This window comes from Mus caroli, chromosome 15, assembly GCF_900094665.2.
Source record: "Mus caroli chromosome 15, CAROLI_EIJ_v1.1, whole genome shotgun sequence".
NCBI lineage: Eukaryota > Metazoa > Chordata > Mammalia > Rodentia > Muridae > Mus > Mus caroli.
Genome location: NC_034584.1, coordinates 9,323,123 through 9,338,157, shown reverse-complemented (window position 1 = coordinate 9,338,157; position 15,035 = coordinate 9,323,123). Strand labels below are relative to the sequence as shown.

The 15,035-nt window shown below is 42.7% G+C and overlaps 1 protein-coding gene across 3 annotated transcripts in view; it reads right to left on the bottom strand.

The window, feature by feature from the left end:
* The window catches only part of Drosha (drosha ribonuclease III), a 105,991-nt gene that overhangs the window by 52,480 nt on the left and 38,476 nt on the right, over positions 1-15,035 (bottom strand). For all 3 annotated transcript variants that reach the window (XM_021182952.1, XM_021182954.2, XM_021182953.2), the window contains 4 exons: positions 13,843-13,914; positions 12,320-12,401; positions 11,327-11,401; positions 1,703-1,872 (listed from right to left, as the gene is read on the bottom strand). In XM_021182952.1, coding sequence (XP_021038611.1) covers positions 1,703-1,872; positions 11,327-11,401; positions 12,320-12,401; positions 13,843-13,914 — 399 coding nt within the window. The remainder of the gene's footprint in view (positions 1-1,702; positions 1,873-11,326; positions 11,402-12,319; positions 12,402-13,842; positions 13,915-15,035) is intronic.

Sequence of the window (15,035 nt, the reverse complement as noted above, 5' to 3'; positions counted from 1 at the left end):
TCTAAATTATGAGGACGATGGGGTAGGGAATGAAGTAAATTCTAGACTTCGGCCATAGCCTACAAATCTATCATTGCATCTCTCTCTAAGAATTTAAAGCCTTTTCACTAATGACCAAAGTGTTCTCAGGCAGAGGCAAAACTGTCAGGGAGGAACATTAATTATTTTAAGTCTGCAGCAAGAAAGTATTTAATGTGACCATAATGGCGGGGAAAACTCAATAAATTTCCCAATGTCCTTGCCACTAGGCAATCTTTCAAATGAGTCCTGTACAGAACGGAATGCAGAGCCATGCCTACTCTGCCCTGGGACATGTACACGTCTGAAGAGTACGGAGTGAAAAGCGCCTCTGTAACAATAAACTATCTGTGCATAAATAGTAAGAAAGTATAACTGACTTCATCATCACGTCCCTAAGCCAAACACCCATGCTCACTTTCCAATCTATTTCTGATCATTTTCCAACAGAAGCCTTTGACACTCACCAGTCAAGTTTCTTTCACTATCTACAAGCCATTCACCATCTCAAAGATATACATCAGACATGCCGATCGTCGGTACAGTTTCTCCATTTCTGTGAGTTTTCACTTTAGCATTTATGGCACACTGGTCTCTGCTTAAACTGAAGGTTTCAGTGTGTGGGCTGCTAACTAATGTCCATCACGGGCTCCTTGCATCACGGACAAGCTCTGCTGGCTGTGACTCACGCACCGCCTCATCAATATACCGGCTGCATTATGACTGGGTGACAGGTAAGTGACCACACGGATGCATGGAACAAACCAGGAAGAATCAGAAGCCCCTGGGACTTTTTCAACACTGTAACTTCCTGGGCCCACTGTCTGCAATGTCTGGGCTGAATCATCAGGAGAATTCTTAACTCCTTTCAAACGGCTTCTAACTATAGGATTTCAGGAAAGCTGAACCCCGCCATGGAGGCAAGCCCAGGATGACACACTCCCAAAGAGACCACTCCAGAGCATGACAAATGCTATCTCCATCAGCTGCTCTCTGACTTAGCTCTAAAGTGGCCAGAAGAAATGAAAATATATGTACCTTTTTAAAGGGAACAATTCATTGCCATATACAGACAGGGCTCTTATATTTTTTAAAAGATACTTTATTAATTTTGTGTTTAACAGTATAGCAGCAAAACTTTTTTTAACCTTTCTAGTTTTAAACAGTTTTGGATATGTACCGATCAAAAAATAATATCTATATGACAAATGACTAAAATAAATAAATAAATAAATAAGTACCATAGAATAATATCACAAAATGGGTAATAACAATTTACTTAACAAAAAATAATTGGTAAAATAATTTAAAATATAAATTTTCACTAGAAACTAAAATAAATATAAAACTAATTTCTTCCACTACCAAAGTGGCAAAGGTTTTTTGTTTTAAAGCTAGTACGAAAGAATGAGTATTCTCATATGACCCACAATCCTCCTGCAGAGAAATCTGCAATGCACATCAAAAGTCTTAAAGGTATATATATACATCTTCAGGCAGGTGAACAAAATATGCCCAAAGTGTAGTGTTTTCTTATTCACTAAGTATTTAAAGAACACTTACCCAAAGGACAAGAAGCTAGAATACTCAAAACATGCTATGTGCGGTTACTGTGTGTGTGAACCATCCAAACAAGGAAAGGAGGCTCACTCCCAGGCCAGGCTGTGCAGGCACCAGAACTCACCGTCCCAGGGTTGGTAACGATCATGCCTTTGCACTCTTCTGCGTATTTCTGCCACTCGAGCTCCTCCCACTGGAGCATGTTAGCAATCTCCTCCTCGGGCACCAGAGCCTTGCTGCAGCGGAGCAGGTAGAGAAGGATCTGGTGCATGGACAACACTTCTTTGCCTCCATCTTGGGTGAGAATTTGGAGAAGAACAAAGTCACTCAGTTAACAGCAAAGCATCAACTCACTTCGGGAAAACAAGACAACGGCTGTAGAAGAGCACATATAAAGAATAATTTAAAATTTGCACTGCTCAGCCAGGTGCCAAACACTATGAACACCGTTTGTCTGACTGACAAACGGTGCTCATATACCATCTCAGTTACTAAAATGGGAACAGCATTATAAATGATAAAGGCTTTATTTGAGAGGTATGAATACAAGAAAGGGTGTTTGCCTAAATAAATTTAAAGTAACCCAGCGTAAGAAACCACAGTTTATAATAAACAGAATCATGTTATGTCTAAATATTTTACCATTTTTTCTAGAGTAACAGATGAAAGCTTTTCAGAAGTGATGTTCCTGTCTTCAGGAAAGTCTAAGCTTTATGAGATATTTATAGATGTTTTCAATAAGACATTGTTGCATTATGATCTAATTTGGAGGTGCTAATGTGCTGCACCTGCTACGATGATCGGAGCTGACGAGCCTGCACTGATATTACAGGAGATCGCTACAGAGCTGGAACAGGGATAAAGTACCAACTGTCTGAGGTTTACCAGGATGGTGGATTAAAACCCACAAAAGGCGCAATTAAAAGCCGGCTCAGAAAAAGACAATCTGTACTTTAGAAACCAAAGACATGAGACTCATGTGTGCCAAGATGGAGGCGGCAGGTCTCTGCCTGCTCTCTGGATTCAGCTTCACGACCAACACGGCAACAGATCTTGTACCACTTTCCTCTGACTACCCAGAAAGCCAGGCATGATGGCACACGCCTGTCACCTCAGGGCTTAGGAGGCTAAGGCAAGGTGACTGTGAATTAAGGCCAACTTGTGCTACAAAGCAACACTTGGTGGGAAAAAAGTTATTTTAAGATAGTCTAGTCAGAGAAAGCATCTTTGAGGAGATAAAATAAAAAAAGGAGAAGATACATTCAGAGGTAGAGGTCTTCTCTAGCATGTGCAGTGCTCTGGCTTTCCCCCCAGCAGTGAAAGAAATAGTAAGAGTTCCACTCTGCGGCTACCTGGGTGTCTAAACTTCCTTTCCTGTTGATGTGGTAAAATACTCTGACAGCAGCAACTTAGGGGAGAGAGGGTTTATTTTAGCTCACAGTTCTACAGGTTACATTTCATCTTGGGAAAGTCAGAGCTGCAGGGACTTATACCGGTTACACATACGAGAGCCACAGGTGAGAGCAGAGAGAGAAGGAACTGCACGAACGCTCGCACTCGGACAATTGGCTCCTCCTTTACCCAGGTGATACTAGACCAGGTAAAGTTGACAGTGGAAACCACCCACCACAACAGAAAAGAGCATCTCAGTAGAGTGAGATAGGCATGTTTCCAGGGACTACAAGACCAAACTAAACAGGAGAGGATTAGAGAGGCAGGAGGGAGGTGGCAGAACCTGCAGAGCCTTACAGCACTCACTACGAGCTCAGTATTTTATTTTTAACCACTAGGTGCCAGACCCTGTACGTGGTGCCGTTTCAGTCATGCCCACTCCACAAGCCTTGGGATTCTGTTTTGGGCTGAATATGAGCACAAGAGCATGGTCCCTCAGAAGATGAGGCCTCCTTCCTGCTGCTTTTCCTCCTCTGCATCTCACCTGCACGGATGCTTGCTGCCTTTGAACACATAAGAAGTGATGAGAAAGCCAAGATTGGTGCTACATCCCTGTACTCTAGTTCTTCAGGTGCAGAGGCAGGAGGACCACTGCAAGTTTAAGGCTACTCTGATCTATAGGGAAAGACCCTGTCTCAAAAAAGAAAATGAGAGAGACAGAGAAACAGAGAGAGACACACACAGACCACAGTGGAAGGAGTGGGATGCTGTCTGACTTGGGATCTGGAAAAGTCTTCATATATTTATGAGGAGGGGAGAACAGAACGGGGATGGGAGCAAATATAAACAGAGGCAGCTCTAAACAGCAACAGGATCTCTGCATGCAGTTAGGCCTGGCTGACTCCGAGGAACTTCAAATACAGAGAGATGGATGAGAAGTATCTAATTTAAAGTGAAAAAGCTAAAAAGAGCTACTGGCAGAGGGAAAGACTTAAGTCTACACACCATCTGTCTCTCAAAAACCTCAAGTTCTAGGCTAAATGAGTGGGTATAGGTATTGCCCAATTTAGGAGGAGGAATATCTGCAAGATAGAAACAAGGCCAGCAAATGCTTATCAAGAAGCCCACGACACAGCCTCCAGTTCAGGTTACAAGAAATCTGGCTGGTTAGAAGGTAGTGAGTTTTATAGCGGCATAGAAACTGGACATAATTAAACATGTAAACACAAAATATACATCAGGTACAAAGCTGCTGCTGCTGCTAACAGACAATAAATCCATGCTAGGAGTCTGCTGACGGCAGCTACCAGTGGAAAAGATAAAATTCAGGACAGACAAGCTGATATGAAGGATGTTCAGAAGTGGGCTGAGGCTCTGCTCCACATTTGGTTCCCAGATGAGATCGTCATGGAAGTACTAGAAGAGGCAGACAGAACCAGAGAGTCCTGTACCAGCCTATAGGGCACAAGCTATATCCCTCACACCCGCCTCACAAAGAGACAGCATAATAAATAGCCATGGAATGACTTTCTGAAGCGGATTAATCATATGGCCACTTGCCCTCATACTGCCACGGACTTACCAGTGTTAATGAATTGGCTCTTTGCGTTTGTCTGTTTTGCTACATGTTTATGTTGGCGATTTATGGAATTATGTCACTGAAGGCAACAAAGTAATTTTTATCTCGTTGGCTAGAATAAATAGGGCACGATACAAACGAGAAATTAGAGCGGGTAAGCTAAGGTTAGCAGGAATTCTGCCAGATCTGGGCTTGGAACCGTGACAACGGCTCATTATTCGGGAAGAAGTAGAGTTTGTGTTTCAGGGAATGAATCCGGACAGTCATTAATGAACTGACAGACTTTATAAACTGTCTCTTAGAGACCCGGCTCCCTCGCTTTATACTGCTTGGTTATTTATTGGCTATATGGGAGAGAGGGACAATTTGTTAGGAAATCTGTGTTAAATGTATGGCTGCCCGAGCAAGTATTCGTCAATTATCTAACAAACAATTCCCCTTTCTTTACACTAGCATTAACTATATACTACATCTTCCACATAATCCCACCAAGATGACTTGGAATAATTTTATTTGCTAAAGTTGGTATTCACAACAAGGATTTCTTAATTTCAAACTACACAATTATAATTAGGAGCTGAAGATGGCTCAGCAGTTGGCAGCACTTGCAGAGGCAGACATCATCCCACTCCTTCCACTGTCTTGGACCCCACAGTTCTTCTAGATTAAACTCAGCACATCTTCAAGTTCATAAGCCAAATAGTAGTGAACTCATCCTTGGTTCCTGGTGAATCTCCTCAGAGTGGCAGTTACTGCTCAAGAGTTCGAGGTCTCCTTCATTCCTGCTTGTTCTGTATGGAGGCACATGCAGTATAGCCGAATACTTGCTTTACAGGACTCATATGTCCATAGATAACCCCAGGTCAGAAGGATCCAATGTCCTCATCTGGCCAAGTCCTATATCAATTGAAGTTCCCCCACTCCCAATACACTTGCTCCCTAGAAATGCTGAAAACTCTTGACAGCCATACAGGACAACTGCTCCCGATAAGGCAATTTCCAAAACTCATTTGCTAGACCGACTATCTCAGGACTTCCCAGCTCACTCGGATGAGGATGCAGGCTCTCCTCTCCAGTTACCTCCTGTCCCGATCAGTTACGGTTAGAAGAAAAGCTTACCCTGGGTCTATCTAGCTCCTCCCAGTTCTTTTGAAACTAGAGGGGAGAACAGGAGGAGAGAGGAACAAATGAAAGGAGATTCCTATAATCTAATGCAGCAACCGCCGTCCGTTTGACTTCTGGTGAACAGGCATGCACTGAACAGCACCTAGTTTACCCTATCAAGCCGGGGTTTGTGCATGTATGAAAGGCAACTGCAACGGAAATCTTCAAATTAGAAAAAATGGAGACAAAATATGATTGATAAAACTTTAACATTCAATCCAGTATTATAATACGCTGATATTAACAGACAGCAAGTCAGGCGTGCTGGTGCATGCCTCTGATCCCAAAACTAGGGGAGCAAAGGTGGAGAGTTATGTCGGGGCATGGGGAGAAGTAAGTTTGAGGCCACCCTGGTCTACATGAGAGTTCCATGCTAGCCTGAGCAAAAAAAAAAACAAGTAATAAATGAAAAGCGTTTTATAAAAATCTAAGTAGAATAAAAAGTCCACAAAATATTGGCAACTCCCCAGCCTCTGAGAAACTCAAAAAGTGCACGCACACTGACAAGGGCACTGTCTTTGTGAATGAGATGGACGAAACTGGGAAGCATGCATAGCAATGGTCCATCAGCAGGTAACTTTTTCAAAAGAATATTTTCACAAGAATTCTTGGCCAGAAGTACCAAATGGTGTGTACTTTTCAAGAGGTAATCTGGCCACTTCTTATTTAAAATGTGTATGCTCTGTTAACAAAGCAACACTATTCATAGAATTCTATCTTTAGAAGCACACAAATGCAAATGGACAAATGCACAGGACTATAGCTGAAGTCCTCTATAAACTGGGCACAACAGGAAACCCTCAAACTTCATCACTTGAACCATTGCCCAAAAAGTCAACAGCCATCTACATTACAGAATCCTCTTCTTCGTCAGCATTAAAAATGACACAGAACATTTACACAGAAAAGTGTCTCAAGCATTTTGGAGGAAAAAAGGCAAGGTATGTAGCATGCTTGATATAATGTCATTTGAAGAGCAAAGCAAAATGCACCTCACACATAGTAAAGCGCGAGCAGAGGAGTGCGCTCAGTGTTCAGTGTACACTCTCAGGCACTGTCGGTGCACAGTAGTCAAGGGCACATCTCAGGCACTGTTTGTGCACACTAGCCAAGGGCAGATGACAAAGGCCCTCCAATACTGTGAAGAAATGTCTTTAATAAATGGTAATAGCTGGAACAACAATATGAACTAACCAGTACCCCCAGAGCTCGTGTCTCTAGCTGTATATGCATCACTGGGAAGAAAGGCCCCTTGGTATTGCAAACTTTATATGCCCCAGTACAGAGGAATGCCAGGGTCAAGAAGTGGGAGTGGGTGGGTAGGGGNGCAGGGCTGGGGTAGGGTATAGGGAACTTTTGGGATAGCATTTGAAATGTATATAAAGAAAATATCTAATTAAAAAAAAGGAAAAAATAAATGGTATGTGGTAACTGATATCTACACTGAAAAAAAATAAAGAGGTTTGGCCTATACTTATATATCTTATATACTTACTATATCAATTATTAAAAACTATTAATCTAAAATAAAGCCACTATAGCCATGAGAGAAAAACAAAAATGTAAGCCGGAGCTCAGCCTTAAGATTAGGAGTTTACACAACTCATGAAGAACCACTCAGAAAGTGTGGACAGACAACAGCTCACATAGACAGGCAAACGGACCTGTGCCTACAACCCCAACAACTCAGGAAACTTAAGCAGAACGATTAACAGGGAAACTGAGGCAGAACTAACAAAAGTTAAAGACCAGCCTGGTCTACACAGCGAGTTCTCCGCCAGCCTGGACTACAGTGTGACAACTGTCTCAAAAGAGGAAACAAAGCGGGGCTGGGGAGATGCTTGGCAGACAGGCACAAAAGCTTCAAGACCTAAGTTCCACAAGGTCACAGAAGAGAATCAGCTCCTGAGATGTACCCTGTAAGTGCACACATGTGCTGTGATGCATGCGAAAGACAGACACACAGACAGACAGACAGACAGACACACACACACACACACACACACTTTAAAAAGTGAAAATAAGCCGGGCATGGTGTGGAAAGAAGTGGAAGGTGTGAAGAGAGTGAGGGCACAAATGATGGCGAGAATGTGAACTACACACTACTGCTGGCACAATAACTTCTGAGAACTGAACAAAATATAAACCTAATACAAAATACCTATGTATAGCTCAGAAGCTATGTAGGCAAAAGACTCGGGTCTTCTGTCTCCAAAACATTCTGAACAAAAGAGAATACAGAATTCCAGTTTCTATAGTTCAAAAACAGGCAGACCTAGTACATGGACTTGCAGGCCAGTGCAGCGGTCTCTATGAAGGTTCTGGGCAGCGAACGGCAGGTAGACCCAGAGCAGCTTCTCGGACCCTGGCAGGCTTGATCTGGGTACTGAAGCAGAGTCACACACAGCTCCTTCAGAAACATGCACTGAGTACTATACTTAGGACAAGTGTATCAACTGTGTCACAGTTTGGGTAAAGCTTTATTCTAGAAAAATGAGGTATAGTCTAAAGTCCTATCACCCCAAACACACCCAATCTGATGTGCTCTTGGAAACTAAACAGGGTTGGATCCACTCAGAACACGGATGACCCAGTCAGACCACAGATGGGAGAAAAAGGAAAGACAAACAAAAAAAAAAGATTTGGTGATACATGTCCATAATCTTAAGAGGCTGAGGCAAAGGGATAAGAGTTTTGAGGCCAGCCCGGGCTACGTAGTGATTTATGAGGCAACCTGGGCTACAAAATAAGAGTGTCTTTTAAAAGTATTTAAAAATAAATAAACAAAACTAAGCTTGGGCAATAACAAAACTGTTTGACAGGCACCTTCAAGAACAACTAAAACATTATGTTACACCGAGAAGATTGCTGAGTGTTTATTACCCAGCTGGGAATGTCTCCCAACTATCTGTAACTCCATTTCCAAGACATTTCATGTTGTCTCCTGTCCTCCTTGGGCACATAACACATGGTGTACATACATGGAGGCACTCACACATACATATAAGGTGTCATTATGACCACTGAATAAGACCAGTACGTAAGTCTTTATGGAGCCCCTGACAAATGCCAAGAATCACAGGATCATGGTAATGCAAAAGGCAGGTGACTTAGACATGGTGGAGCACACCTGTGACGCCTGCACTGGGAGAGACAGACATCAAGAGTCAAGATGGAGACTCTGTCAGAAGAGGGGACAGGAGGGACAGGAGGGTGAAGGAGAGTGCAGTCTTTATTCTTGACCTCAAGGAGCAGCTGGTTGAATGGTTTTTACAAAGAAGAAAAGCACGCAGGAGGCAGAGGAGAGGAGGGAAGGGCCAGCCTGGGCTTAATGTTACAGAGGAGGGGAGGGAAGGGCCTGCCTGGGCCTAAAGAGCAACAGCATCTTCTCCACAGCTACATAAACTGTAGTGCTTCCTCTGATAAGGAATTTGGCAGCACTATAGAACTATAGAACCTTAGAACAGAATGCTTAAAAATATCCATCTGCTCAATGAATTATTTAAAAATAGGATGTAAGACTAATGTGGTAACTGTACTTTTAAAAAAACCTCATGCATAGAAACATGGAAATACATATCAGATGTGTCTTTGAATTCACTTCTTTAAATGATCTTTAATGAAGCCACACTGTGAAAAACAAATCAACCACATGCCGCGCAGGACAAGAACATTATACAGTGGGCACTCTTGTGTAGCCTTTGGAGCTTCTAAAATACGTATATTTTTAGAGGCAGGTTTAAAACAAAAGTGAATCCTGTTTAAAAATAAAGCAACAGACCTTTTCATTTATGACAACCTAAATGTTATCCTGTAGTTATGAGAAGCATTTTGTACACTGAAATCCCATAAAATAAGATTTTTCTATATGACGGTTTTAAAACTGCCTACTTCCTTCTAGATTTGTTTGGTCATAAAATGCCGAGAGGCAGAGAGGTACAGAAAGAACAGGCTTTCCAGTGATGTCTCTCTAACACTATTTTCTAAGACGCTTGTTGTTGAAGCCCCATTATGAAATCAAAGATGCATTCACTTGAAATGAAACCAGAAGGAACAAGGCAGAAAGCTTCTGAATGCATTTCCTAAACTGAAGTCAACAATAACAATGATATTAAAACATAAGCAATGCTCTCCTGACATTAAAATAAGCCAGTGTGACAGCCTAGATAAAGAATGTCCCATACTCAAACTCTCCAGGGAATCCGGGGACAAATAAAAGCAACTAAGGAACCAAGAGGAAGAATAAAAAAGCCAAAGCCAGATGGAGTCAAGAGCGAGGGGGGGGGGTCAGGAGTGTGCAGCACTCCTGTGCAAGGCTCTGCAGGAAGCTGGCCCTGCTGTCGGACGCTTCAGTGCACTGGACAGGTAGGAGGGCAGCTGGCACTGAGGCAAAGCTTGCCTTGAACAGACGAAGAACACTTGAGGAGGCCAGCATGCCAGGTTCCTAGGAAGGTTCTGGAGCATGGAGAAGACCAGGGAAAGCACCTCAGAACAAGAGGCAGGACGGAAGCATGACTGCAGGGCTGCATTTTGTATAGGCCCAAAGGAAAAGCAGCAATTGTCTCCTGCCTCAGATTGCAGAGTGGTCCGCACATTAGAAAAGGCTGGAAAGATGGCGTGGGCGGTGGCAATGGCACAGGTGGCCATACACATGAGAAAGGATGGAGTCCACTGAGACAAGAGGGTTAGGGAAGATAGAAGATGTCACCCCCAGGGTGAAATGCTGGATCTGGATTTTGGGACGGCTTCATGTAGAATGACAGCATGGTCCAAGGTTTTACCCAAGGACTCGGTGGCTGAGTTGTAGCAGTGCTTCGAGTAGAAAAGCGGAAACCGTGATCTAGCTCAGGGAAGAACGGAGAGGCGCTCACGAGCTTGCTGGTAGCAACACTTTGTGAGGCTGCACAGCCCTGTGCTAAACAGAGCAGGTAAGTGCAAGGCCAGAGGAAGAGACTGGGTGCCGGAGACTCCAGAGGAGACTCCAGAGGAGACTGCAGAGGAGGCTTCCAAAGAGTTCGTTAACAACCCAATCGTAATGAAACTAATACTGACAGACCTTACAAGTCTACTCTTGAAAAAGAGCAGAAACACGTAAACATAAACTAAATTACTCATTGACTTATGATGTTCATTTAATGGGAGAACAAATTATTATATATCCTTTTGCACTGCAAAATAATTAAAAGCATATCTACCAAAATAGAAAATAATCACCTATAATCCTATCACCTTGACATAACTATTATTGTAGTAATTTTAGCATAGCTATAATTTATAAATTTATTTTATAAAATCTAAGTTTTCACTAATTGTTTTCCAGTTGACCGTATGCAGTATTAAGCACCATGCATTCTTCCATATAACACTTACATGACAATTTACTAAGTGCATTTTCAAAATGTGTAAATCATCCATTGCCCAGCAAATCGGGGGCTCTGATAAATTATGAATTATAAATCAGCATGTAAAGGTTCCCATTTCCAAGTTCAGCCTGAGAAGTAGATAATTAACCGCAGCCACTGTGGGAAAGCGGTTCCTAAAGACCGGAAGGAGAACAGCAGGCGTGTTTTCAGACACAGTCACACCAGGTCACTGACAAGCCAAAAGATTTACCTGGAAGAAATCTGACAAAACGTGGCATGAAATGAAATCTCGGACAGCAGGGAGGGCTGTCTTCAAACAAAGGACCTAAGGCACACAAGGAGAAAGAAAGAAAAGAGAAATCAGACCGCCACGGAAAGCACACATTGCAACTTAATTCCCAAGATTTATGGTAACCACAAAAACCAGCCCCAGAAGCCGGGACATAAGCAGGACCACTTCCCCCACTCTGCCTCTATAGCGCAACCAATATAGCAGCTGTCTCAGGTGCCAGCCAGGACCGCAGTGAGGGGCCTACAGCTACTCATGGCAGAATGGAAGCCAAGGAGTTCATGCACACAAAAAAGGTCACTCTGTAAATTAAAAAGTGTCAGCATCTTTGTTAGAACTGAAGTACAGCATTGGACGATATGTTTGTATGTTAATTCCGTCGGTTTTCAATCAACACACTAAAAAATGAACCAATGCTGCTAGCTCAGGAAACCATTGGCCAGTGTACTTGTTTTTTAAAAGCTCCTCACTCATTTCATTTAAAAACCACCTTTAAAAAAGTCTTCCTTCCATATACAGGTTTAAAAATAAACAAATTAAAAAAACCTGCTGGAACACAGGCACTGCGAGGCTGCATGTTTACTCTGCATTTGCATGTAAGTTTTAATGACTAATTGCTTCTCTAATTTAATAAACTGTTATCTTACAAAGTTGACTGCAGTGATGTCACTATATTTAAAATATTAACCACTGAGATTTAATCCCTAATATACATAAATCAAGGTAGTTCTACTAGTAACTGGAACCATTCTTGGCTACCAGCAGGCACTGACAAACTGCATGAAGACAATCCACAACAACCCATTCATGTTGACTGATAGCAAGCATTCCTATAGATACACAGTTTTACTTACATATTTACAAAATAAAAATGTCAACTATGCCCCCACCAAGTCAGGAGAGTTTTTATATGCACTGTGATTTGCATCTTAGAAGAACTGCCCTAATATTTACCTTTAAGATTCCAGTCATATAATTCCAAAATATCTCTGAATAGGAACAATGAAAACAGTTCAAGTCCTTTCACACAAAAATTCTGAAAAATAAGTCAAAATCAAATTACTATAGATCTGCAAATACACATTAACTTGTCCTAGCCAAGTATCTCAAAACTGTTTGTGGAAGCCATACTAAAAGCTTTCCCTACAGGGCTTGGCCACTGTCCTAAGATGGCTTGCCAATGTCAAATAGAAATGAAGAAGACAATACTGCCATTAAGACTTCTATAAAAATGTCAATTCAGCCCTTTTAAGTGTAGCAATAAAAAAAAATACCCAAAACTTTAAAAGTTTTACCTCTCTCATGCTTTTCTCATCTCATTGTAAAGTGTGTAAGGATCTCCTGGGAACATTTTGCTAACTGGGGTTACATGCACAACTGCAAGCTGACTACCCTGTCCCCCACTCCCACCCCTCCCTACCCCCACAACCCAGGAACACTGTTGCCACGAGACCAAAAAGCAAAAGACCTCTGTACCACAAAAGCTTCAAACAGGCTAAGGACTAAGAAAAGTACAGAATGCTACTGCAATTCCTCCCATAGACAAGGCCAACAGACGCACATTTGCAAGGGAGTCTTGTCTCCTAAGGCTTCTGCTTACTTGTTTTGTTCATAAATCACCCTGTGTGAGATCACATCAGAAGTTGTAAAGTTTTACAACAGAACTCCCTCCCCACAGGAGGAAGGGCCAGCCCCTTAGAATGACCAGGACTCAGTAACTCAGCATGAGAGTCAGGCCATCAGGCCATCGGGCCATCGAGCCCTCCCCACTGCTCCCTGCCCTTCCATGACAGTGCTTCCCTGTTAAACAGATTCCAGGAGCCAAGGGCTCCAGCAATCACCCCAGCGCAGCAAGTACACGAGCTTGTTGGCTGTCTCATTGTTACTTCTTAGCGTGATTTGTTGACAACACTAAAGTCCACACCAGGCAATGAATCACTCTGAGATTCGCATTAATCTTACTTTGGAATTTAAAGTCCCTTGCATATATTTAGATAAATCTGCTGTTTAGCAGCTGCAATGAAAAACAATTAGGAAAAAAAATGTAAATATATGGGAAGAGAAATGAGGCAAGCCCTGATCTTGTCACTAGAGATAATGAGTAAGATTATTCCGACAGCCCTCAGACTCAGTGTCACTGTTCCAGTCCTCCGTGACACTGGCCAGTGCCCACACTCTGTCCCCTAAGCAGAACTGAGGACAGATGTACAGTGACCATAAGCAGATGCATCACGAGCAGATACGGGCTCAGAAATAGGTCATTGAGTTTACATTTCTTAACCGTGGCACCAGAGCTACATCATAGTGACCCTTCTGACAGGGAACATGGTATTTTAGGGGTCTCAAGTGGCAAAAAGCTGCAGCAGACCAACTTCAATTATGGTTTGGTTTTGTTGTTGCTGTTTTTCTTTTTTAAGAGAAAAATCTTATGAAAGCGGAGTAAATACAGGAAGCTGTTAAGCAGCCCTCTCTCTTACCTCAGGCATCATCTCTTCAATAAAATGAATCGTGTAGTCTATGTTGAATCGAATCACTTTACACAGTGGAATCTGCAAGAAGAAGAGCTGTTGAGTCCCCAGCGCGTCTCGGCAGGCTAACAATGCAGGGTTTGCTGTCTGACCCAGAGCCCAGGAACCAGATCAGGTTCTACCTTCACTTAACCTGGAGCAGCCTGGGCAAAACATTTACTCACAGCTCCTGCTTTCTGCTTTGGTTGGTTGGTTTCTTGAGATAAGGTCTCACTCTTTGACCTTTCTGTTCTAGATCTCCTGTGTAGACTACTAGACTAGGTTGGCCTCAAATTCAGAGAAATTTGCAAGCCTCTGCCTCCTGAATGCTGGTATTAAAGGCAATCAATGTGTCACTACAGGTCCTAGGCCAAAACTACCCCATTCGAATGGCAAGACCCTGGCTTTAACCAACCTTCTACGAGAGGGGGAGTAATATGGGTGCTTCACTAATGTGACTGATAAAGCAATGCAAACTTGACAAGAACATACTAGAGCCAAACATGCCACCTCTAGAAAAATAATTAGAAAGCCAATCGTGTACTGATTTTACCGTAATTCTTCACACAGCTCCTGAATGGCAGTGCAAGAGTTTATCAGTTACATCCATTTAGTTCCTTCATCAGTTCACAATGCACGTCTGTCATTACAACCAGTAAGTATAAAAACTAACCGGTAGCATTTGCTAGGCCAGGAGCTGGTCTAACTCTTGACTGTGTTGACTCATGGAACTGTCTCAGGTGCCTCTAAAGATAGTTTTGTCCCTTATGTACTTGGAGAGAGAAAAAAAACGAAGACTGGGAACCATCTTGCCTAAAGGAACAGGCGGCCGGTACCATAGGAATTTTTTTTTTTTTTAAAGATTTATTTATTTATTATATGTAAGTACACTGTAGCTGTCTTCAGACACTCCAGAAGAGGGCGCCAGGTCTCGTTGAGGATGGTTGTGAGCCACCATGTGGTTGCTGGGATTTGAACTCTGGACCTTTGGAGGAGCAGTCGGGTGCTCTTACCCACTGAGCCATCTCACCAGCCCAGGAATTTTGATTCTAGACCCAACTCTCACCTACCAAAGAGGGCAGACCTCATTACCTCTCCGAATACACAGAGCATGTGAGGAATGGTAGACTCTCGAGTGAACTAACCCACAGCTGTCTTCTCCT